The sequence below is a fragment of the Podarcis gaigeae genome, assembly GCF_964106915.1.
Source record: "Podarcis gaigeae genome assembly, chromosome: 17".
NCBI classification, from domain to species: domain Eukaryota; kingdom Metazoa; phylum Chordata; class Lepidosauria; order Squamata; family Lacertidae; genus Podarcis; species Podarcis gaigeae.
In genome coordinates, this window is record NC_139694.1 from 11288112 (window position 1) to 11314574 (window position 26463).

The window sequence follows — 26463 nt, forward strand, 5'->3', positions numbered from 1 at the left end:
ACCCTGCCCTCATTTGCACCTGGCCACCTCTGCCCAATACAAACCTTTTTCATTGTTGTTGTTTAGTCGTTTAGTCGCATCTGACTCTTCGTGACCCCATGGACCAGAGCACGCCAGTCACTCCTGTCTTCCACTGCCTCCCGCAGTTTGGTCAAACTCATGTAACCTCGGGATGCCTCTTTTGTTGTTGTCGTTTAGTTGTGTCCAACGCTTCGTGACCCCATGGACCAGAGCACACCAGGCACACCAGTCTTCCATTGCCTCCCGCAGTTTGGTCAAACTCATGTTAGTAGCTTTGAGAACACTGTCCAACCATCTCATCCTCTGTCGTCCCCTTCTCCTTGCGCTCTCCATCTTTCCCAACATCAGGGTCTTTTCCAGGGAATCTTCTCTTCTCATGAGGTGGCCAAAGTATTGGAGTCTCAGCTTCAGGATCTGTCCTGCCAGTGAGCACTCAGGGCTGATTTCCTTCAGAATGGAGAGGTTGGATCTTCTTGCAGTCCATGGGACTCTCAAGAGTCTCCTCCAGCACCATAATTCAAAAGCATCAATTCTTCCGCGATCAGCCTTCTTTATGGTCCAGCTTACCGGGTGCAAATGAAGCTTAGTCTGCAGCCTTAATTTCCAAGTAAACATGCACAGACCTGGGCTATACATTTTGCATTTATGTATCATTACTTTGGTTTTCTCTATAAGCCAAAATAGATCATTACAACCCAGTCCAGAAAGATCTCCGTGGGAGAGCAGGACTCTTCAGACAATGCACACATGCAGTCACATCTGGACTGCTCATCACAGTACTCATTCAGATCAGACCCCATGTGGCTTTTTACATACCGGCACATCAGCTTTATTAAAGACGGACCCCAAATTTTGGGACCCCCTCCAAACTGATGCCAAAGTTTTGTACTCGTTTAATAAAGCTCTGCACATTTGCATCTGAGCCCACAAGTTTTGCATGACTAGTCTTGGAACTAGTTTGCAGGGCAGGAGGAGCTGCCAGGGGAGCAGTGGTTTTTATTATTGTGCCCAGTGATCTCCTGTACTGGAAGTTTAATAAACAAGCAGTAACAATGATTTCCTAAATGCCTTAAAAAGCAAGGCACAATTCACCATAAAATAAAATGAAAACAGTGCTGGGCTGCTGTTATAAAAGGCTGGCAATTTGGCCTGAATTGCCAAATACTGGGGTTTGCTGGGATCTCTGAGGGTGGTGCTGTGGGTTAAACCACAGAACCTAGGACTTGCCGATCTGAAGGTCAGCGGTTCAAATCCCCACAATGGGCCAATAAAGTGAGATGAGCGCCGCAACCCCAGAGTCGGTCACCATTAGGTCAGGGGTCCCTTTACCTTTTACCTCTTTTATTCCTTAGAACAGAGCTTCCAAAATTGGGGTTTCCAGCTGTTTTTGGACTACAACTCCCACCATCCCTAGCTAGCAGGTCAGGGAACTGTAGTCCAAAACAGCTGGAGACTCAAGTTTGGTAAACACTGCCCTAGAGCAAATGGGGATTTGTGGGAAAGAAGAAATGTGGAGTGGCAGTGGAGAAAAGCTGGGAGGAGTGATTTTTTCTTTTGTGCCTCTTGTTCTCTAAACGAGCAGTCTGAAAAGAACTCTGGAGACATACGGACAACTTTTGTGGCCATGCAAAATGTTTCCATTTCTGCTCAACCCTAAACATAAGAAAAGAGCCCTGACTACAAGCTTGCAATAAAGGTTTAACATTGTTATCAGATCCCTGAAGTGTCAACAGTGAACACACATCGGATGCAATGTATTTTTTCTACTACTGTACCATAAAGAAGAGCTCATAGCTTGTAGGTTGTCAACACTGTCCTCCATACATTAAATTTTGAAACATAAAGGTAAAGGGACCCCTGACCATTAGGTCCAGTCGTTACTGACTCTGGGGTTGCGGCGCTCATCTCACTTTATTGGCCGAAGGAGCCGGCATTCAGCTTCCGGGTCATGTGGCCAGCATGACTAAGCCGCTTCTGGCGAACCAGAGCAGCACATGGAAGTACCGTTTACCTTCCCGCCAGAGCAATACCTATTTATCTACTTGCACTTTGACGTGCTTTCGAACTGCTAGGTTGGCAGGAGCAGGGACCGAGCAACGGGAGCTCACCACGTCACGGGGTTTCGAACCTCTGACCTTCTGATTGGCAAGTCCTAGGCTCTGTGGTTTAACCCACAGTGCTAACCTACTTCATGTTAAACTTTCTCAGTATTGAGAATGTAGTAACCTCTTGATTCCTGTGGATGGCAGAGCAGGTCAAGTAACATGGTTATATTCCATCTCATTATCACATCATCAGCCAATATCTGTCTATGCAGCACCAAATTATCTTCAACAATCAAAGTCTATGACAATGGTGTCTCATGTCGAATGTAAACAAACTGTGAAAAAAGACTCTTATGAATTGAAAGTGGAGATGCTATATGTACTTCTTCTTGTTTGTTTTTGTTTCACAAAAAAAATCTAAGTAAAAATAAAAAATAATTAAAAAACAATTGGAAGCAGTGTGCTATCAAACGTTTTTTTATTTTAAGTGAAGTAGAGTAAAGTATGATGCAGCCAGAATGGGGGGGGGGGGGGGAGAAGGGCAACACCACGGAAAACAACATAGGTCAACTTTAAATTTGTATTAAATTGAATTAATTGGATGTAAATTCATTTTAAAAATTGAAAAGTAATAACAATTAATTAGCAAAGAGGACACCTGATATATAATGGAGGGAATTCCTAAGCCGGGAGGTGCTGACAGGCTAAAGGCCTGATCCCTGTAATATGCGTAATGGGCCTCCTGATAAGATCCTATGAGCAGGATGCCCTCTCCTGCAGAGCACAGCTAGGTACATAAGGGGTGAGAGGATTTTCTCAGGATCCTAACCCCACACTGTAAAGGGCTTTGTACAGCAGATCCAACACTCTGAATTTTGTTCAGTAGTTTGGTACTGTAGCTAATTGGCAACCGGCATAAGTAACATGGGGCTGATAGTCTGCCAAGTCGCTGCATTTTACAGTAGCTGGATTTTCTGCATCATCTTCAAGGATGTCCCTTAAAGTGGGGTGGGGAGGCATGAGACAAGCTCAGAGCAAACAAAAAAACCTAACTGTGCAGTACTATCTATCCTGAGTGTTTGGTGTAAGGTAAAAGTAAAGGGACACCTGACTATTAGGTCCAGGCGTGACCGACTCTGGAGTTGCGGTGCTCATCTTGCTTTATTGGCCGAGGGAGCCGGCGTACAGCTTCCAGGTCATGTGGCAGCATGACTAAGCCGCTTCTGGCGAACCAGAGCAGCGCACAGAAACGCCGTTTACCTTCCCGCCAGAGTGGTACCTATTTATCTACTTGCACGTTGACGTACTTTTCGAACTGCTAGGTTGGCAGGAGCAGGGACTGAGCAACGGGCGCTCACCCCGTCACAGGGATTTGAACCGCTGACCTTCTGATCGGCAAGTCCTAGGCTCTGTGGTTTAACCCACAGTGCCACCTGTGTCCCTATAGTGTTTGGTTTATGTGTGCATATATTGTTGCTGGCACCTGTCTATCTTGAGAGACAATGTGTGTGTTATTTTCATCCCACCATTTCTCCAAAGGGCTCGAAAGGGCATACATGAGCCATCCCAAGCCATCCTCACAATGACCTTGCTGTTAGGCTGTGAATGGCCCTAAGCCACCCAGTGTTTTCAATAGCCGAGTGGGGATATGAACCTGTTCTCCTAGGCCATGGGTAGGCAAATAAGGCACGGGGGCCAGATCTGGCCCAGGCACCTTCTAAATCTGGCCCACGGATGGAATCAGTGTGTTTTTTACATGAGTAGAATGTGTCCTTTTATTTAAAATGCATCTCAGGGTTATTTGTGGGGCATAGGATTCGTTCATCCCCCCCAAAAAATATAGTCCAGCCCCCCACAAGGTCTGAGGGACAGTGGTCTGGCCCCCTGCTGAAAAAGTTTGCTGACCCCTGTCCTAGGCACACCACAATGCCACACCTCAGTTGGTAGAGCATGAGATTCTTCATTCCAGGGTTGTGGGTTCAAGTCCCATGGTGGGCAAAAGCATAGGCTCCAACTTCCCCCAATAAAATATTTGAGGGGGCCCTGCGCCCCTCAGGTTGATGGGCATTGCCATTCAAATAGTCAGCGCCACATTAATTAATTAATTAATTAAATTAATTAATTAATTTTATAATGAATGTTTTTAGAATGTTGGATTATTTTGATTGTTGTTAGCCGCCCTGAGCCCAGCTTCGGCTGGGGAGGGCGGGATATAAATAAAATTATTTATTATTATTATTATTATTATTATTATTATTATCATGTGATCGATTATGCAGGATGGGGCTTACCTGCCACCCGCCCCCCCTCCAATATTTTATTCAAGTTGGCACCCCTGGGTGAAAGATTCCTGCATTGCAAGGGATGACCCTTGTGGATGACTGGATGACCCTTGTGGACCCTTCCAACTCTACAATTCTATGATTCTATGGCCAGTTATGCATATTTCAAATTATTTATGCATAGGAATATATATTTGAAGAGTAGATATATATATTCCTATGCATAGATAATTTGAAATATCTATTTGTAGAGTATACATATTTCAAATGATCTATGCATATGAATATATATTTGAAGAGTATGCATGTTTAAAATTATCTATGCATATGGATATATATTTGAAGAGTTGATAAGACAATTTGCTGGCTGCTGAATTTCTTATTTTCAGTTTTATGTGAACTCTCTCTGAGAAGAAAGAGCGATGCACAAATTACCTTAAGTAAAGACATGCTAAGCAATATTAAGGGATCAAAGACGGAACTGTCCCGCCTTAAATGATTCGGATGTGTGTGTGATCCTCAGCTGCTTCGTGATGAATCTCAAAGGGCTTTTTAGCGTTTCTGTAGATATATGTATGTATTCCACTGACGCAACTCAGGCCTCCCGCTGGCAAAGAGCTTTAGCATAATGCAGCAGCCGTCCATCCTTGCAAAGGCGAGAGCCGCAGCCGCCGGTTCTTTTAAACGCGCTCTTTCCAACGGGAAGCCCGAAACCTTTCTCCCCCCCAAAACCCCCAGATTGTCGCTGATGCTTAATTTATTTAATTGCGTGTTGTTGTTGTTTCCTACCCCGCTTGCCGAGATCGCCTGGCTCGGGCGATGGTTTCTTCCAGGGAGGGAATGACTTCGCTAAAATGCTGATATTATTAGTGCGATTAGACTAACTTTCCTTTACAAAATCTAAAGAGAAAGAGAGACGACGTCGCCTCTCTCCGCAAATCCTGGCTCCAGCTCTGCTTCCCGAAGCCGGTTCCTAAGTGAAACCCGGAACGTGGGAATTCATGAACTGGATTTCCCAGGCGCTTTCCCAAACGGACGGTCGGTTTTTAGCACTGTAGCTTTCCGATCCTTCTCCAGGTTTTGCAGTAATCCCGAGGGCGATTAAAAAAAAAGAAGTACAAACTGAAAGTAAAAAACAAAAAAAAACAAGCCACAAAAAACAGCCTAGCAGCAACAAGACGGAAGAGCTGTTATCCGGGGTGAGTTTTGTTTTATAAATATAATATAAATATAGCTATATAAACATACACAGAGGGAGGGAGAGAGAGACAGATCTCCTGCAGTCTAGGATGTTACACAATGCTATAAAGATGAAGGAGCCGCTTGAGGCTGTTGTATGTTTTAAAGGATTGGGGAAAAGAGAGAAAAGAAAGACTTTCTTGGTTCCCTGAAGCTTCCCCCCGCCCTCCCAGCTGCCCTGATAAAAGGGCCGTTTGAGTCTTTCAGTCCATCGGGAAACAAGGATAGGAATTCAGATTTCTAATCGTGTTTTGCTGCCTGGTCCCTTGTGCCTGTAACAGAAGGCTGATGGGGAAACGTTTGCTTGCTTCATTTTCACATTTTATTTTATCCTTGTGCCAGGAACAGCTTTACTTAAAAAGAAGACATAGCAGTAGTTATGCTTGCCACTACTGTTCAAGGCAGAGGAGCAGGGCCAGTAAAGGAAAGTTGGCAACTTTGACTCTGGAAGCTTCTTCTAGTCAAAGGGATCCTTATACAGTGGTACCTCGGGTTACAGACGTTTCAGGATACAGATGCTGCTAACCCAGAAATAGTACCTTGGGTTAAGAACTTTGCTTCAGGATGAGAACAGAAATCGTGCTCTGGCGGCGCGGCACCAGCAGGAGGCCCCATTAGCGGAAGTGGTGCTTCAGGTTAAGAACAGTTTCAGGTTAAGAACAGACCTCCGGAACGAATTAAGTACTTAACCCGAGGTACCACTGTATTCCAACTCCTATCAGACTTAGCAGCACGGACATGGTCATGGGTGGAAGGGAGTTGGAGTCCAACAACATCTGCAGGGCCACAGGTTCTTTGCTTTCAAATACCTCCCCCCCCGTCTCATATTCTGTGAGTTCAACTCTTCTCCAGCTGCCTACAATATTGCAGCGAAATAATTCATCAGGCATTGCGAGTGAAAATGCTGCTGACTTAGTCTTCAGTTGGCAGTCAAGGCTGACCTACTGTACTACCCTGTTTAAAGTGAGAGGTCTTGTCTTGTGTGAACCTTAGCTAGTTAACAGTACAGTGGTACCTCGGGTTAAGTACTTAATTCGTTCCAGAGGTCCGTACTTAACCTGAAACTGTTCTTAACCTGAAGCACCACTTTAGCTAATGGGGCATCCTATTGCTGCCGCGCCGCCGGAGCACGATTTCTGTTCTCATCCTGAAGCAAAGTTCTTAACCTGAAGCACTATTTCTGGGTTAGCAGAGTGTGTAACCTGAAGTGTATGTAACCTGAAGGAATGTAACCTGAAGTACCACTGTAGTGCTGCGCCAGAGTATCCCACAAAAAGGAAACAAATTGCTTCAGGTTTTTTGTCATAATTCATAATCCAGGGGCAAGAGGATGCCAGTACTCTGCTTATTGGTTAATAAGCAGAGTCAATGAAACTATTTAAGGCAAGAAGACTTGGGCAAATGAAAAAAATAAATAAATACAGACTTTTGTTAACATAAATGCAATCAAACCATGATGGAGACAACAAAAAGCTTGAGGAGCATGTTCCTAAAAACGTAAGTGCCAACCATAGAAAATATCTAAGTACAGCAGTAGCAGGAAATGAGATAGGGAGCTTTCAGCAATGACCGGAGTCAGATACGTGCTAAAAGAGGCAAACAAGATGGTAGAGAAATTGAATGAGTTGTTCACACTGGAAGTCGGAGGGCAGATAGATTCCTGTGCCTGAACTAACTTTTTTTTGGAAAGGGAACCTGAAGAAGTGAGTGGTGACAAGGTTTTAGGCCTTATGGACAAATTAAAAACTGACATATCACTGGGTTCAGATGGCACTCTGCTGAGATTTCCTAAAGGACTCAAATGTGAAGTTGCTGGTCTTCTAACAAAAGTATGTATATCTTGACACTTAGATGAACCTCCATACCTGCAGACTAGAAAGCGGTCAGTGGAACACATAAGGACTATAAGCTGGTTATTAATAGAAACTCTGTTATATATAAAGAAAGCTGAAGTTCTTGGACTGCAGAATTCTGTTCCTAAAATGAAAGCCTGTTCTCTTTTTTACTTGTATAGTTACAGACATAAAACACACAAAGCCTTGATTACGATGAAATAACATTTGCGTCCAATATCTTTTCTGATATAAAGTGAAGTGCAGTACAGTCATACCTCGGGTTGAAGTAGCTTTGGGATAAGTATTTTCGGGTTGCGCGCTGTGGCGACCCGGAAGTAACTGAATGCGTTACTTCTGGGTTTCGCCGCTCGCGCATGCGCAGACGGTCAAGATGATGTCAAGCGCAGAAGCGGTGAATCGCGACCTGCGCACGCGCAGACATGTGGACGTGGGTTGCGTTCGCTTCTGGATGCGAACGGGGCTCCAGAACGGATCCTGTTCGCATCTAGAGGTACCACTGTACAGTGGTACCTCAGGTTAAGTACTTAATTCGTTCCGGAAGTCTGTACTTAACCTGAAACTGTTCTTAACCTGAAGCACCACTTTAGCTAATGGGGCCTCCCGCTGCCACTGCGCCGCCGGAGCATGATTTCTGTTCTTATCCTGAAGCAAAGTTCTTAACCTGAAGCACTATTTCTGGGTTAGCGGAGTGTGTAACCTGAAGCGTATGTAACCTGAAGCATATGTAACCCGAGGTACCACTGTATATCAAACTGGCTGTACCAGTGCCTCTAAAACACACCTCTGCCCTGTTTTCCTTTAGCAGATGCATTCGCTTCCAAGAAGCCATTGGTTCAAGAAGCTGCACGGTAGAAGATCAGAAGTGCGGCCAATTTTTCATCACTGCCCTTGATGGCATCGGTTCCCCCATCACTGGTGGCAATGGAGAAGGACCAGGAGGTGAAGGGAAACAGCAGTTAAGACCAGCTGTGGAGTATGTTGCAGCAGTTCTGAAGAGGCAACACCTGCTTGCCTGTGCCCAAACGTGAGGCATGAATGCAATGAGGAAGAAGAGATTTTGGGCATCCTGCTTCTGTTTAATGGCCATCTTTTTTCTGCTCGTCACCCTCCAGGTACTACAGATACTCAGGGTCAGGAGTTGAGCACTGCTTTAGGCTGAAACATGCCATACTCTTAATCTTAGGGTCATGGGTTCAAGTTCCACGTTGGGCGAAGAATTTCTGCATTGCAGGGGGTTGGACTAGATGACCCCTGCGGTCCCTTCCAACTCTATGATTCTGTGGCAGGACTGTTGGCATGAAGAGAAGGGAGGGCAGGCTTGCCCACCCAGACAGCTTCAGTACATAACCTTTCCCTGGGTCTCCAGGTCCTAAGGGAGATCCTCTTTTGCTTATCTTTCTACCCCAGGGGTATGGCGTCTCCATGACCACCCAGATTGTATTTATATTTATTTATAAGGCACCAACTCATATAAGAAAAACATTGTGGCTGTGTGCACCCAAAACACAACGGACTAAAATATAATAATACACCAAAGCAAATGACCAACAATAGATTTCTCTAAATAAAAACTCCTGACAAGACCAAAACAAAAACACCTGGTTTTCAGCAGATGACAGAGCATCAAAATTGTAGGTGCTTGACTGATTTCATTGGGATTGAACTAAGTTGTTGTGCAAGCATGGAACAAGGCCTGTTCCTGCATCAGAATTTCCCCACTGTCTCCTTTACCCATGCCCCCCTAAATCTGCTCTGGAGGGTTGAGGGAACACCAAGACAAAGGGGGCGAAGGGGGAAATTCTTATTGCGTGAGCAGACCTTGCATGCATGTCACAGTTAGCACTACACTGAATTACATCCAATAGGAACAGTGTTCCAAAATACTGGGGCCGCTATTGGTGCCATGGATGTTGGACTCCCAACTCTCATCTGCCCCAGCCAGCATGTCCAGTGGTCAGGGCTGATGGGAGTTGTGTACTCCTGCAACATCCCTTCCCTGAGTCAACTCTCCCAACCTCTGCCCTCTGCTGTTGAGCTTCCCCCATTGATGGATTTTTCATTAGTAAAGGAATTTAATGCATGCATGATATTAACATGTGGTACAGTGGTACCTCAGGTTAATTACTTAATTCGTTCCGGAGGTCCATCCTTAACCTGAAACTGTTCTTAACCTGAAGCACCACTTTAGATAATGGGGCCCCCCGCTGCTGCCGCGCCGCCGGAGCACAATTTCTGTTCTCATCCTGAAGCAAAGTTCTTAACCTGAAGCACTATTTCTAGGTTAGCGGAGTCTGTAACCTGAAGTGTATGTAATCTGAAGCGTATGTAACCTGAGGTACCACTGTACGGAGGTAAATATTATGAGCTAATGCAGGCCTCCTCAACCTTGGCCCTCCAGATGTTTTTGGCCTACAACTCCCATAATCCCTAGCTAGCAGGACCAGTGGTCAGGGATGATGGGAATTGTAGTCTCAAAAACATCTGGAGGGCTGAGGAAGCCTGAGCTTCTCAGGGATATGCTGTTAAGAGACACAGCTGCTGTGGTTGATTGAACAGTTGGCAGCCTACTGATGAAAACAATAATCCAACCAACCCAACATCTTAAGTCACATGAGAATAGTAAGGTCACAATCATTTAATAATTTCCCCAACTACAGAGACCAGGGCCTACTGTTTTCTCCATTTTAAAGCAGGCCTCAGTGGGTGCTCTGTTATACAGAACAATAGTTCATGCCATGTATAATGAGACTTCAATAAGGATAGATTTCTCTTTCCCCTTGAAAGGTGGTTGTAGAGCTTGGAAAGTCTGAAAGGAAGATGACGAAAACCTCCATTTCACAAAACAGCGCACTGAAAGATGAAGAATGGCAGAAATACACCTATCTGTTTGTAAAGAAACCGGAACTCCCCAGCGATACAAAGACCATTTTGAACAACGACCGATATCCTATCTTGCTGTGGTGGTCTCCACTGACAGGAGAGACAGGGCGGCTTGGTCGGTGCGGACAAGACGCTTGCTTCTTTACTATCAACAGGACCTATCAGCACGACTCTATGACTAAAGCATTTCTGTTTTATGGTAAGAGGCTGGTTCATTTTATTCTTCAAGATGATGAGTGACTTTGCCTTTCTCCCTCGCTCACATGGTTCATTTATCTTGTAGCTGCCAAGCATAACGGAGAAAAGAAGTGGGGCCTGCAACAAAATGTTGCAGTGTGGCATGCTGCTTTTCGGGGTCTGCTGTTTGCGATGCCTGCCACTCCATTTCAGTCCTCCTTTCTTCTGGGTTTTCTGTACCCCACCATGGTCAGTGAGCATGCTATGGCCATTGATCTTACTGCCTTAAGTCCCCTCCCACCCAAAGGATGTTTCTGTACTTCTGCAAACCCTGAGATTTCCCCAAGTCTGCTGAAACCTCCCTTTTATGTGGGGACGGTGCCATTTTGGCTATATAAGGATTGGCACTCACAGCTGAACACTGGGAATGGAGATAATTAATGTGAGTAGTCAGTTTTCAGAGAGGTAGCCATATTAGTTGCAAGCAAAAAAACCAGTTTTATTGTTACTATAAAGACCAACAGATTTACTTGGGCGTAAATTCAGGTGCATGAATTGTTATCCTCAGTTGTGGAGTGTGTGTGTGTGTACATATGTACACACTTTTAGAGGAAAAAATATTGGAAACAATGGGGACAAATGGCAACAAGATGCAAAAAGTACAGTCTGTGAAAAATCTACGTACCTTTCACAATAATACTATTTGGTTGTAACACAATCATCCTAGCACTGCAAATCTTAATAATACCTTAAGTGGGACAAGGAAGCCATGAGCTCAGTTCAAGCCTAAATGGACTGGCTACTTACTAAATAAGGACTGGCTACTTACTTTAATAAAAGCTCTTGGAAAATACCTATGAGGATCATAAGAAAACTTCAGTTATGTCAGTGACCTGCATGTTGCCCATCCGTAACTTAGACCATTATTTATTTTGTCACAAACATTAAAGTATGAAATGTGCTCATAATTGCAATCTTATTCTGCATTTTCTCATCATAAACCTTGTAATGCCTCTCTGTCTTTTTCTGGTCTGAAGCATATTTTTTATCATCTCTCGCATCCTTTAAGACATATTGTCTATCAGCTTGGCTAAGATTAATGCGTTGTATCAAATCAATCAGTCATCCTAGTGTTTCACCTTGGAAGTATCCTTTTATAGGCTTCTCTCTGCAGATCCTTTATCTTCACCATTAGTAGACAGCTCTGACTTTATTTTCTCAGCAAGAATTGGACTCTGTTTGTTTACAATATCACCTAAAAGTTGTAATATCCACTCAAGGGTGCCCCAGTTTAATGCGGTTTTAAAAGTTGTATTCAGTACTTCTCTAGTGGGTGCACTGCATTTTTTTTTTTTTTTTTTTGCTGCTAATGTTGTCAAAGCCTCCATTTCTGAAACCCAAGTCACAACATGCAGCTACTCTCTTTAAAAACATGCAGCTGCCCCCAATGGATACAACTCAAATCCAGGAGCAGGAAAAGTAGATAAAAGTTTTGAAACAAGTTTCACGATTCCCATGGAGCTGGTGATTCTTGGGCTGAATTATTTTGGCTGTCAAGCACAAAACTGACTTTATTATATCTCTCCTCAGAGCTGTAATAAAAATATTATTTTCACAATACCTTTCCGCAGGATATTCCCTTTATAATTCAAAACCACATCTAGAGAGATTTATTATTCAGATAGATCCGAACACTGGAAGTTTAAGGGAATCAAGTTTTATTGAGCTTTTCTCAGAATGTATAGCATCCTTTTTATATATAATTTTAGATACCTATCACAGCACTTTTTATCCTTCAATGTTTTATGAACTCCAAACAGAAAACTAGCATAAACTTACAGTCCAGTCCTATAAATGTCTATTCAGAAACAAGTCCTGTTGAATTCAATGGGTCTTACAGTTGTATATAGGATTGCAGTGTTAACTGTTTTATATTGCGAAGACTCATTAGGAACTGCCTTGCTGCAGCCTTTGTTGCTTATCTGCTTAGAAGCAGAATTAGGATCTCATTTGTAGCTAAAATGGCATCTCCCACACAGAACTCGTTCTCAGCAGATCTGGAGGAACTCCAAGGACTAGAAGTACCCCCCCCCAAAAAAAAAAACCTTTAGGAAGAACCCAAGTGTATATTTGTGTATAGCTCACTGAGGACTGATGTCATGAACTGGTTGGACACAGAGGAATGGTGGGAAGAACCAGCTGGGGAACCACCAAGGGAAGAAGGCTCAATGCTCAGGGAGTGGTGGTGGGACAATGATGAATGGTCAGAGGAATCTGAAGGGGTAACAGGGTTTAGTGAGCTGGGAGAGTCTGTGGCAGAGAGCAGTCCAGAACCAGAACCAGAGGCTGAAGCTGAAGCATGAAAGTGGGGTAAGGGAGGCCAAGAAGCAGAGATGAGGCAGGATGGTGAAGAGTCATGGGTGTCTCCCCCTTCTGCTGAGACCAGCTCCCTTCCCCCCTGGTTTCCCAGAACCAGAAGAGGCATGAAAAGGGTGAAAGAGAAGTTAGATTCACTCAGGCATAGTCTCCTATCGCTTGGGGGGGGGGGAACCATGGAGAGGAGGGTACTTATGCAGCTGTGATCTTCATTCTCAGTGACTACTTCATAGGAAGCAAGACCTGACAGAGATGAGTTGCTGTGCTCATTAGGTCTGACACTCCACCAAGTGTTTTTGCTAATTAACTCCACTTTGCACAGTGTGACTTGCCCCTGGCTTGCTTCTGACAACTGAGCATCCTCAACAGGCATGAAATGCTGTCCATCTCTCTCTCTCTCTCTCTCTCTCTCTCTCTCTCTCTCTCTCTCTGTGTGTGTGTGTGTGTGTGTGTGTGATGAGTGGAATGGTAACCTTGGGGAAGGAGAAAGGGGAATGGAATGGAGTATGCTGGAAAATGGCTCTCTCAACAGAAGCACATGCAACATTCCATTGTGGGTCCCACTTGTTTTGCATGTTAGTAAGATGTTGTGGGGAGGAGCCATAGGTGAGAGAGGGGAGGTGATGGTCATAAATACTATGCTGTCTTGGTAATATGCTGCTCATATCATTCATGGAAGCGCAGCCAGATTGAATAGTGTTTTCCAATATTTCTTTCACTGGGAGCAATCTGATTTCTTTCTCTCCCATTTGTATTTTCAACACCTAGGTACTGACTTCAGCATAGATAGCTTACCTCTCCCCCGAAAAGACCACCATGACTGGGCCCTTTTCCACGAGGAGTCACCCAAAAACAATTACAAGCTCTTCCAGAGACCCGCCATCACTCTGTTCAACCACACAGCAACGTTCAGCCGCAACTCACATCTGCCACTCACCACACAGTACCTTGAAAGTATTGAGGCCTTAAAATCCCTGAGGTACATGATTCCTTTGCAAAACAAGAACAGCTTGAGGAAAAGGCTCGCGCCCCTCGTATATGTACAGTCTGACTGCGATCCTCCCTCTGACCGGGACAGCTACGTACAGGAGCTTATGGCTCACATTGAGGTAGATTCCTATGGTGCCTGCTTGCATAACAGAGATCTGCCGGAGCAGCTTGAAAACCCTGCCTCCATGGATAACGATAACTTCTACAAGATACTTGCTCAGTACAAATTTGTCCTTGCCTTTGAGAATGCTGTCTGTGAAGATTATATCACTGAAAAGCTCTGGAGACCACTGAAGCTGGGTGTGGTACCAGTTTATTACGGCTCTCCTAGCATCAAAGACTGGCTTCCCAGCAATAAGAGTGCAATCCTGGTCACAGGATTCTCACACCCCAGGGACCTGGCACAGTACATCAAAGCTTTGGATGCAGATGATGAGAAATATGAGGCCTACCTTGAATGGAAGCTGAAAGGGGACATCTCCAACCAACACCTGCTTGCTGCTATAAAGGAACGCACATGGGGAGTGCAAGATATAATGAAGGACAATTACATAGATGCCTTTGAATGCATGGTGTGCACTAGAATATGGGGAAATATGAGGAGACAAGCAAAGGTAATTATAAAGCCACCTGCCCTGTTATAGCCAGGCTCGCACCGTCTCTGAGTCAGACTTGCCAGGTACTAATTGTAGAGTGGAGTCACTTTGTGGCAGGTGTGATGTATGAGTTCTGACAGATAGAAGCAGGGCCAGAGACACACTCTCCAGGACCAAGGAGAGCTCCCAAGGAAAGGAAGGCAGATGTTGTTCTCCCGGAGTTCCGAGTTTATATGAGTCTTTATAAGAGAAATAAGGACCTTGTGGCATATCAGCTGTGGTAGTACAGTGGTACCTCGGGTTACATACGCTTCAGGTTACAGATGCTTCAGGTTACAGACTCTGCTAACCCAGAAATAGTACCTTGGGTTAAGAACTTTGCTTCAGGATGAGAACAGAAATCATGCTCTGGCGGCGCGGCAGCAGCAGGAGGCCCCATAGGCTAAAGTGGTGCTTCAGGTTAAGAACAGTTTCAGGTTAAGAACGGACTTCCGGAACGAATTAAGTGCTTAACCAGAGGTACCACTGTATTCCAACTCCTATCAGACTTAGCAGCATGGACATGGTCGTGGGTGGAAGGGAGTTGGAGTCCAACAACACTGCAGGGCCACAGGTTCTTTGCTTTCAAATACCCCCCCCGTCTCATATTCTGTGAGTTCAACTCTTCTCCAGCTGCCTACAATATTGCAGCGAAATAATTCATCCGGTATTGCCTTGAGTGAAATTGCTGCTGACTTGGTCTTCAGTTGGCAGTCAAGGCTGACCTACGGAGTGGGTTGCACACATCAAGCAATGATTAGATCTAATGACAGCCCACAGTTTATTAAACTGCAATATTTCACAGCCTCTTGAGTGAAACATAATGCTTGTTTACAGAATTGCCGCAGCATTAAAAAAGACTGTAAGAAGTGGCGGGCACATTTTCATCCAAGCCCTATCAAGTTTGCATCCCCGGCTTTGGCCTGGGAGAGCGGGATACAATATCAAATAAAAATTTATTATTATTATTATTATTTGCATCAAGCATGTTTCAGCCGTTCAAAGCTACATGGAGCGAACACGTAGACCTCATTCCTAGCTCAGTGGGGAGGGGAGTCTTTTTCAGACGGAGGGCCGCATTTGCAATGTGGAGCCATGCACACAAATGGCGCTATATAAATAAATACATGATGGTGATAATACCTGTGTAATATGAAATCCAGCACAACAGTTGTGCTAGTGGAAGATGGCTGTGCGACAGGTTGTGCCTACAACAGTCTGTTGTGCAACCAGCCATCAGAACCATTCCAGCTTCCTGCACCTTCTCTTGTGCAAACCATTCCACTAACATAACTGGCTACACTCCTAAGGGACCTTAATAATAATAATAATAATAATAATATTTATTTATATCCCGCCCTCCCCAGCCAAGGAAGTGGAAATGAGTGTATATTCATCCATGCTTACATGGTGGTTGATAAAATTCAGATTGTGTCCTCCCATCTCTCTTTCTCTCTTTTTCTCTCTCAACCAGGGAATGTTACCAAAAAAGTGGAATGCAGAAGCAAGCCACCTGAGCTGCTCCAAACCGCAACCATTTGTTTTTTCGTCTCGCAATACGCACAGAACGGCTCTGCAGGAGATGTGGATACCGAGCTTTGAGCAGTCCAAGAGAGAAGCTCACGCCCTGAGGCAGCTGGTCGAAAGGAACAGAAATTTCACAGCTCAGGAGTTTTGGACTATGGTGTTTAGAGAATGAGTTTAGAGGGAGACAATAGGCCCTTGACTCAAGCTAGAGGGGGAAACAAACCAACACAGAGGAGCCTCTATGAGGAGCTGTTGTTTGTCGGTTGCCTTAATAAGATAGGAAGCAGTTTTAACCACTGAGATGATGAGAAATCATCGTATTCAGCGAATACTAATCCAGAAGACGAAGGACCCAGTTGGGTCATCTTATATTTTTTATACTAACGTTCAGTATAAACTATTAATATAAATTATTAGTGTAATTAACATTGGAGCATTCACAGCAAAATGCAGCCATCTGCACTTTACTTTCCCTCTCTGTGTGTGTGGTTTATTTTGCCTCTGCAGTTCCTCCCACCCTTGAGTTGGATACGTGTCAAGACTTCCATACAGATGGTTTGGCTTCCTGGCATCTCTCAAGCAAAGGGCCTTGTCTAAAGGGGTGGCCTTGCTGCTTATGTCATTTCTGCACCTGACAGGAAGCCAAGCCGTGCAGGAGAAAGGAGGACCTTGCAGATGAATCGCAGAGCAGCGGAGGAGGAGGAGCAACCTCAGGGGCAGTGTGCCAAATGCTCTGGGAGGGGGGATGGTTTACGGAAAGCAGGCCTTAGAAATAGAGTCCCACCTAAGTGTGGTCCCTGTTATTGGAGACTGGATTCTGTGCCCCTCTGGTAAATTCTGTAAAGAGCCACTTTGTGGTTTGAATGAAGGACCTTCTTTCTTTTCATTTCTGGCTGGGCCAGGGTGATGGAGATGTCATCTATTGAACAGTATTATAAACAGCAATGGCAAGGCAGCATGTCCATGCTCTGATAATGTCTGAAGCATTTCTCTTAAGGAGGGAGGGCTGACCATGCAGAGGCTCATGGAGGCAGAGATTTTGTTTTGTTAAGACCTGTACAATATCAGATGATTTGGGGCTTGATTTGAGTATCTTTTTAATAATAATTTTTATTAATTTTAACATATAAATTATAATACATACCACAAAACTTCACCACTTATACAATCTTTTTTGGACTTCCATCAGCACCTCTGATGATCCACCGTTTTAACCACTTCTTATGCATTTCTTAAATTCATATTGCCTTTAATTATCTTAACTAACCATCCTCTCCTTTATCCATTATTGCAATAATTCATCTCACAAAACTTCTTGCAAACCTACAATCATCACAATTACTTTTCAAAAAGTCTGTAAATTTATACCAGTCTTCTGTGAATTTCTGGTCCTGCAGATTTCGAATCCTTCCTGTTAGTTTATCTGGTTCTGCATAGTCCATTAATTTCCTCCTCCATTCTTCTTTTGTCGGTAATTCTTCTTGCTTCCATTTTTGTGCCAATAATATTCTTGCTGCAATCGTTGCATATAAAAACAGCTTACATTCTTTTCTATTTATGTCACTTCCTACAATGCCCAGTAAAAATGCTTCTGGTTTCTTTATAAATGTATATTTCAACATTTTTTTTCATCTCATTATATATCATTTCCCAGAAGCTTTTCACTTTTTTACATTCCCACCACATGTGGGATTTGAGTATCTATGGTTTTCGTTACTTGGGACTGGAAGTACGGGGCCAAAAGACTTCTTCACACATAGTAAGTGTCGCTTTTCCCAACATGCTGATTCCAGGGGGAAATAAAAGAGGGGGGGGAATCCTTTTATCAGCCAGAATTGGTACTTTTTACCTAGCTGTTAAAAAAGTACAACAGCCCTACCAAGGACAAAATGGCAACTGTATATATGTAGGAACCTAGATGTGTTGCCACCATTTTTTCCTGCTAGGACTCTTGGTTTTGTTTTTTAACAGCTGGGGTAAAGGAATCCCTGACCATTAGGTCCAGTCGTGGCCGACTCTGGGGTTGCAGCGCTCATCTCGCTTTACTGGCTGAGGGAGCCGGCGTACAGCTTCCGGGTCATGTGGCCAGCATGACTAAGCCGCTTCTGGCGAAGCAGAGCAGCGCACGGAAACGCCATTTACCTTTCCTCCGGAGCGCTACCTATTTATCTACTTGCACTTTGACGTGCTTTCGAACTGCTAGGTTGGCAGGAGCAGGGACTGAGCAACGGGAGCTCACCCCGTCGTGGGGATTTGAACCACCGACTTTCTGATCAGCAAGTCCTAGGCTCTGTGGTTTAACTCACAGCGCCACCCGCGTCCCAACAACTGGGGTAAACAAGTGCAAATTGGGCTGATAGAGGTTTCCCCTCCCCTCCATTCACTGCATCAACATGTTCTCATCACTGCATGTGGAACTGGGGACAATTTAGGACTGCATCATTATTTGCAGCATCAAGACCTGACAAGGCATAATCAAGGCTCAAAAACACACAGCTTGTTGCTCTTGATCGCACATTTTGTTTGTGGTGAGCGATGGAGGCCATGCTGGGTGGCAAGAACAGCGATTGCACACACCTCAAAGCAGGTGAGTGGATCTATCAGAGTGCTCCTTTGCTCAGCATGTTTATGCATCATCCGTTCCCACCCCGACCCCCAGCATCAGCAGTTTCCGTTGTTACTTGGCAGACTGAAATTTCCTGATACGGAGGAAGAATATAAAATGCATTAGCACTTGGCACTCATATGCTGAGATCCGGAGACAGGCCAAAAAGTGCTGGTTAAGATTTACCCACCATCTAGTGTTTAAAAAGGGAACATCCACAGACAGGGGCTGCATTCCAGATTCTCGGGCATCATTCCAAATATCCTCGGTAGCATATTTACAACACCACTTCCTACTCAGAAGTAAGCCCCACTGTACTAAATGGAGCTTACTCCTAGGTAAGTGTGCCTGGGACTGCAGCCTTGAATTTTGCCCCACTAACACAGGCCTGCACATTAATGCTCAGGGGTGATGGGAATTGTCGTCCAAGCTACATTGGTGTTAGCCGCCCTGAGCCCGGCTCTGGCTGGGGAGGGCAGGGTATAAATAAATTATTATTATTATTATTATTATTATTATTATTATTATTATTATTATTATTACATTTGGAGACCCACAGGTTCCCCAGCCAGTCTATGCACACCAAAGCCCACCATAGTATTTTTTTTTTTTTAAAGGAGCAATGCTTCCATTCATTCTCACTACATTTCGTTTGGTTATCTTAACTTTATGTACTTAAAGAAAAGAAAACCAAACCAGCCCCCTCTTGGACTTCAACCGGATTCCTTTCCAGCATCCATCAGTTTCATTGATCCAGTGTTTGCTGATGCTCTTCCCTCTTTGACGTGGTCCTTGACATTTCTCAGAACCTCAAGAATAAGCTGGCAACCATAACGCTTAGCAAAGGTCTCCCTATAAATTCAATCAAAGTGAAAGCTGTGTCCTTTGGCCAGGCTGGAATGCTTCTGAGGGCAGACGATCAGCCTGCCGTTGTAAAAAACCTTTCCATCTACAGAGGGAGGGATTGTGATGTGTATCGTCATTAAAATACAGTGGTACCTCAGGTTACAGACACTTCAGGTTACAGACGCTTCAGGTTACAGACTCTGCTAACCCAGAAGTAGTACCTCAGGTTAAGAACTTTGCTTCAGGATGAGAACAGAAATTGTGCGGCGGCAGCAGGAGGCTCCATTAGTTAAAGTGGTACCTCAGGTTAAGAAGAGTTTCAGGTTAAGAACAGACCTCCAGAACGAATTAAGTTCTTAACCCAAGGTACCACTGTACACCCAAAGAGGAATGGGTTTTTTCAACAGCAGGGTGAGCTCTGTTGCCTTTCATTGTTCCTCAGTTGCCACAAACCTAGGAGCCAAATCCTAGGGGCTGAGGTCCCTTCGCCCTTCAGTGAAATAAACTGCAACGTTTATGGGCATCACCATTCAAATGGTGTGCGTATGCCATGTATTGTGATTGACTATCCAGGGCAGACCTTATATATCCACTCCACCCCCCAATATTTTATTCAAGTTGGCTTCCCTGGCCACAAACAGACTTTGGATCACAAGAAGTTTCCACCCATATTCTACTCCCTCCCCACTTTTCTCATATCCTGCCAGTTTATCCACTGTAGGGTTTTCTGGGTGCTCTTTAAAAGAAAGAAAGGAAGGAAGGAAGGAAGGAAGGAAGGAAGGAAGGAAGGAAGGAAGAAAGAAAGAAAGAAAGAAAGAAAGAAAGAAAGAAAGAAAGAAAGAAAGAAAGAAAGCTTTCGCTCACTGTTTATTTAAACTTCGAAATTTGCTCTGGTAAAGGAGAGCTGGTGGTTTCATGGCTGACTCAAGACCAGCTAATCTGGCATCATGGCATTGGTTGATTGACAGGTGGGAAGCAATAAAACTGCTAGCACATTCGTAAAACTAAGCAGGGTCCGGTATGGTTTCAGATTGGATGGGAGACTGCATGTTGATATTCAGGGGGTTGGATGACTCTCAGTGTCCCTTCTAATTCTACAATCTAGAGTTAGGGGTGAGCAGTGAGGCAGCCAAGTTTGCTGATACTAAATTGTTCAGGGTAGTTGAAACAAAAAAGGATGGTGAGGAGCCCCATCTGATCTCTCCAAACGGAGTGAATAGGTAGTAAAAAGGTAGGATAGCTCAGTCAGTATAAGCATGAGACTCTTAATTTCAGGGTCATGGGTTTGAGCCCCATGTTGGGCTAAAAGATTCCAGCATCGCAGGGGGGTTGGACTAGATGAGCTCATGGTCCCTTCCAGCTCTACAATTTTATGGTTTTCTAAAATGGCAAGTGCAATTGTACAGTGGTACCTCGGGTTACAAACACCTTGGGTTACAAACACTTCAGGTTACAGACTTGGCTAACCTGGAAGTAGTACCTTGGGTTAAGAACTTTACCTCAGGATGAGAACAGAAATCGCGGTGCGGCGGCAGCAGGAGGCCCCATTAGCTAAAGTGGTACCTCAGGTTAAGAACGGTTTCAGGTTTAGAATGGACCTCCGGAACAAATTAAGTTTGTAACCAGAGGCACCACTGTACAGCAATGCATATCAAAGCAAAAAAAATATCTTAAATTTACATATGCACTCATGTCGTCTGAACTGGCAATGATTTACCAGGAATTTGACTGGTTGAAGTGGATAGCTTGATGAAGATGTCAACCCAGTGTGCAGCAGTTATGAAAAAGGAAAATTCTGTGCTAGGATCCAAATGATAATTTGGGTAATTTTCCTTAGCACATTTTCTGTAGGCAGCGTTGCATGAGTCAGCTACTGAGATGCACTTAAATGAGTCTTTGTGACAGAATCTGTATTTTAATCTATTATATGTTTGAGTCATTTGTGTAAAAGGAAAAAGCAGGACAAATGGAGATCTTTGTTGAAGGACATCTCCAAGAATATCCATTTGACTCTTGGTAGTAAAATAACCAGCGCAAAGCTCCAGCTGCAGCAGAAGACTTGTGGTAACTGTAAACATGTACACTGAGATGGAAGGCCCAGGATATGTTTTCGCTGGCTCAGTCAAAATGGCAGAGTTATTGTGTGTTGGCCGGAGGGTTGGGGTTGGAGGAACAAATAGCTTAAATTGCAAGCAACTGCTAGAAGGACACATTAGGGCATGAATAATTTAGTGTCCATGAAAAATTGAATTCTACTGAAGGGGAGCTTTTGTGGCACATTTATGATTTGGAAAGATGAGACTATGCAGCAGAAATGGAAGGAGCAAGATGGCAAATGTGGGTAAACTCGCATAGAAGGGCAGAAGAATCATGTCTCACTCCAACCAGCTCTACACTTTTGCTCCAATGCTTACAGGTCTACTCTTTTTTGGTAAGTCTATAGGTCTTCTGAGCTCTTCCCATTGTCCCCTTGATCCTGGCATGGCCTCCTGGAATAATACACATATCCTGCCTTGCTTCGACCCCGCGACCAAAAATTCTAACTCCTTAGCATCTCATGTTCCCAATGGAGACTATGCCATACAAGAATTACAGCATATTTAAACAGTGTGGTTAAGACTGAGTACCTCTTTTTCTTAAGGAAAAGCTGGGGGGATCCACTATCCAGATTAAGGTTGCTGAATGGGGAAGGGGGATTAACCTGGAAGTAACTGGAAGTATGGGGCCAAAAGACTTCTTCACACACAGTAAGTGTCGCTTTTACCAACATGCTGATTCCAGGGGGAAATAAAAGAGGGGGAAATCCTTTTATCAGTGAAAATTGGTGCTTTTTACCTAGCTGTTAAAAAAGTGCAACAGCCCTACCGGGGGAAAAATGGCATCTGTATATATGTAGGTACCTAGATGTGTTGCCAGCATTTTTTTCCTGCTAGGACTCTTGGTTTTGTTTTTTAACAGCTGGGGTAAGATAAAGGTAAAGGGACCCCTGACCATTAGGTCCAGTCGTGGCCGACTCTGGGGTTGCAGCGCTCATCTTGCTTTATTGGCCAAGGGAGCCGGCGTACAGGTTCTGGGTCATGTGGCCAGCATGACTAAGCTGCTTCTGGTGAACCAGAGCAGTGCAGGGAAACGCCGTTTACCTTCCCAACGGAGCGGTACCTATTTATCTACTTGCACTTGGACGTGCTTTCAAACAGCTAGGTTGGCAGGAGCAGGGACTGAGCAACGGGAGCTCACCCCGTCATGGGGATTCGAACCACCAACCTTCTGATCGGCAAGTCCTAGGCTCTGTGGTTTAACCCACAGCACCACCCGTGTCCTGCCTACCAAAGGCAAGAATGAGGCAAGGGCAAGAGCACAAACAGTGTGATGGCTGTTTCAAATCGCTTTCTACTCTTCCAAAAGAAAGCCTAGTCTGTCTCCAGTCTCCTGTAATTCGGTGAAAATCGCTTCTTGTATTTCTACAATGGGAACGTGAAATCTACAATCCCTGGAACATACACTTGACCTTAAAAATCTCTTCTGCATTCTCTCCCCTTTTTAACGACATTCTCATGTGTGTGCTAATTGCTGAAAAATGCTTTTAGGATCACAGAGGGAAATGATTTCCAAACACACAGAGATCTTTCAGTTGTGGAATGCTCCTCTCCTACAGCGAGATTTTTTTTTCATACTTTCCGAACTGAGGTATCTGCAGGAGGACCAAAGCCATCTGCCTTAGAATGGTGTGTGTTCATGTATGCGTGTTGCAGAAGGTTCTGTTCTAGAGAGTTCACATCCATGGTGGTGTTCGGGTCTATTGTCCCTGAGTATTGCTCAGCTGGATGTGCTGGATTATGGAGAAAGCTAGAGAGTTCCAGAAAGACATCTACTTCTGCTTCATTGACTATGCAAAAGCCTTTGACTGTGTCGACCACAGCAAACTATGGCAAGTTCTTAAAGAAATGGGAGTGCCTGATCACCTCATCTGTCTCCTGAGAAATCTCTGTGTGGGACAAGAAGCTACAGTTAGAACTGGATATGGAACAACTGATTGGTTCAAAATTGGGAAAGGAGTATGACAAGGCTGTATATTGTCTCCCTGCTTATTTAACTTATATGCAGAATTCATCATGCGAAAGGCTGGGCTGGATGAATCCCTAGTCGGAATTAAGATTGCCGGAAGAAATATCAACAACCTCAGATATGCAGATGACACAACCTTGATGGCAGAAAGTGAGGAGGAATTAAAGAACCTTTTAATGAGGGTGAAAGAGGAGAGCGCAAAATATGGTCTGAAGCTCAACATCAAAAAAACGAAGATCATGGCGACTGGTCCCATCACCTCCTGGCAAATAGAAGGGGAAGAAATGGAGGCAGTGAGAGATTTTACATTCTTGGGCTCCATGATCACTGCAGATGGTGACAGCAGTCACAAAATTAAAAGACGCCTGCTTCTTGGGAGGAAGGCGATGGCAAACCTAGACAGCGTTTTAAAAAGCAGACACATCACCTTGCCAACAAAGGTCCGTATAGTAAAAGCTATGGTTTTCCCAGTAGTGATGTATGGAAGTGAAAGCTGGACCATAAAGAAGGCTGATCACTGAAGAATTGATGCTTTTGAATTATGGTGCTGGGGGAGACTCTTGAGAGTCCCATGGACTGCAAGAAGATCCAACCTCTCCATTCTGAAGGAAATCAGCCCTGAGTGCTCACTGGAAGGACCGATCGTGAAGCTGAGACTCCAATACTTTGGCCACCTCATGAGAAGAGAAGACTCCCTGGGAAAGACCCTGATGTTGGGAAAGATGGAGGGCACAAGGAGAAGGGAACAACAGAGGACGAGATGGTTGGATAGTGTTCTCGAAGCTACCAGCATGAGTCTGACCAAACTGCGGGAGGCAGTGGAAGACAGGAGTGCCTGGCGTGCTCTGGTCCATGGGGTCACGAAGGGTCGGACACGACTAAATGACTAAACAACAACAACATTGCTCAGCAGGAACTGAGAGGTACAGATGAAGATGGGATGGGGGGGGAGGGGGGGAGGAATCAATTCAGTTCACATCAGAAAGTGAACGCTCCTAATTCACACTTCCCGAAGCAATATGTGACCCGAAACACAGCCAGTCTTCGAAATTTGTATTTCTCAGTATTTGGCATGAAATACCCAGGCCAAGATGTGAGTCCAGCAAACATAGGACCCGCCCCGCCCCGCCCCCCCAAAAAGCTGAAGTGTTATGGAACTTGCTGTAGTCTATTTTACTTTATTTATTGTAACTGCATCCCACTCTTCCTCCAAAAGGGCTGCAAACACACAAGAACTAAACAAATTAAAAGATCTAAACATAGTTGTTTTAATATATATAACAAGAAGCCGAAAGCACCAGCCTGAAGATGACGAGTGAGACCTCGTCGAAACGTCGCCTAGACACCCCAACTTTTACACGGGAAGACACCCGAGGACACCAAAACCTGCATTCCTGTACCCGTGAAAATCTACGAAAGCATATATATATATATATATATATATATATATATATATATATATATATATTAAAATGAACGGAAAGGTAATTTGGTAGGCATTTCTATTATTTTCTCTCTACCCAACACAAGAAAAAGTTTAAATACTACGACCTTGAGATACAGTTGCAATCAAAACTATTCAACCCCCATTGCAAACCAGGTTTATTATCAAAATTTACAGATGTTCAGCTGTTTGCAATGAGCAAATCAAAGAAAAGCAATTGAAATAGCTTAACACAACGGATGCTTCAAGTGGTTTCTCCAAATTCAGCTGAAATTGCAACTTATACAGTTGTACCTTGGTTCTTGAACAGAATGCATTCCGGGAGTCGGTTCGACTCCCAGAACCATTCGAAAACCAAGATGCGGCCTCCGATTGGCTGCAGAAGCTTCTTGCAGCCAATCGGAAGCTGCTTCGGACGTTCGGCTTCCGAAAATCATTTGAAAACCGGAACACTCACTTCCGGTTTTCGATCGTTTGCGAGCTGAAACGTACGAGTTCCAAGGTGTTCGGCAACCAAGGTATGACTGTACTGGTTTCTCCAGTCTCACTATTATTCCACCCCTGATTTGCAATGGGGTAGAATTGAATAATTTCGATTGCAACTGTACCAAATGTTCACTTCTTGCTGCCGCTACTGTGCTCCACCAGCAAGTGTTCACACCACCTTCTATTCCTGGCAGGGAGGAGTGGGAAAAGTGCCTTTCTCGACGCTTGTCCTTAGGATCCTGGCTTAGCTTTTTCCAAAGCCATTTAGCTCTGCCTTCACCTTGTCCTTAAGGCCAAGTTGCTGGGAAACGTGACCCTTCCACTCCCTCTACCCAGCTGCTGCCTCACCCTCCAGCGACCCACTGCTCTCACCACAGCATCACCTTCTATGGGGTGATGTCTGCATTGGCAATCTTGCCACACTGCTGGCTTTCCTCTGCTTACTTTTGGCCAGGCTGATCACACTGCGGAGCCAATGGTGAGCCACCTGACACCGGCACATTATTAGTGCATCATCACCTTATTCACTCCATGTGTTGCAGCTGAATGTAATATGGATTCCCAGCTCTTTTTGTTGTTGTTGGTTGCATTGCAAACAATAGCATCTTGCATGAAGACACTTTATTTTAAAATGAAGGTTGACCTCTAGAGGTTCATATTTATGAAAACATGGTTTTCACCGTGTTACATACTTTGATCTATATTTTTTATATTTGACAGCTGGCTCTGAGTTGTGGTATATATTTTCAGCAATCCATAGCAATCAAGACGACTGATTAGGGGGGTGGTTCATGAAGAATTAGATCTGTGCCAGATGTTCTCCCACATTGGGGTCAAAAACAGCACAGAAATGTTTCTTGCTCCCCGTGAAATGGTGTGATGGTTCAACTTTCATTGATGCTTTTCGCTGCCTACCTACTACTGTCCTAGAACCACTTCCCCCCTTATAATTATGGAGTCTCCTTTTCCTGGGTAAAGTAGCACGGCCA

At 44.4% G+C, this 26463-nt stretch overlaps 1 protein-coding gene across 2 annotated transcripts; it reads left to right on the forward strand.

Moving 5' to 3' along the window:
* Nucleotides 1-5327: 5327 nt before the first annotated feature.
* FUT10 (fucosyltransferase 10) lies at nucleotides 5328-17652 on the forward strand. 2 transcript variants are annotated; one of them, XM_083719331.1, is made up of 5 exons: nucleotides 5328-5547; nucleotides 8246-8555; nucleotides 10228-10522; nucleotides 13645-14480; nucleotides 15976-17652. In XM_083719331.1, the coding sequence occupies exons 2-5, from the start codon at nucleotides 8475-8477 to the stop codon at nucleotides 16198-16200; spliced, it is 1437 nt and encodes a 478-aa protein (XP_083575457.1). In that variant the 5' UTR covers nucleotides 5328-5547; nucleotides 8246-8474; the 3' UTR covers nucleotides 16201-17652. The 2 variants fall into 2 exon arrangements, with proteins under 2 accessions (XP_083575457.1, XP_083575458.1); XM_083719332.1 differs by having other exon boundaries at nucleotides 8249-8555.
* The last annotated feature ends 8811 nt before the right edge of the window (nucleotides 17653-26463 follow it).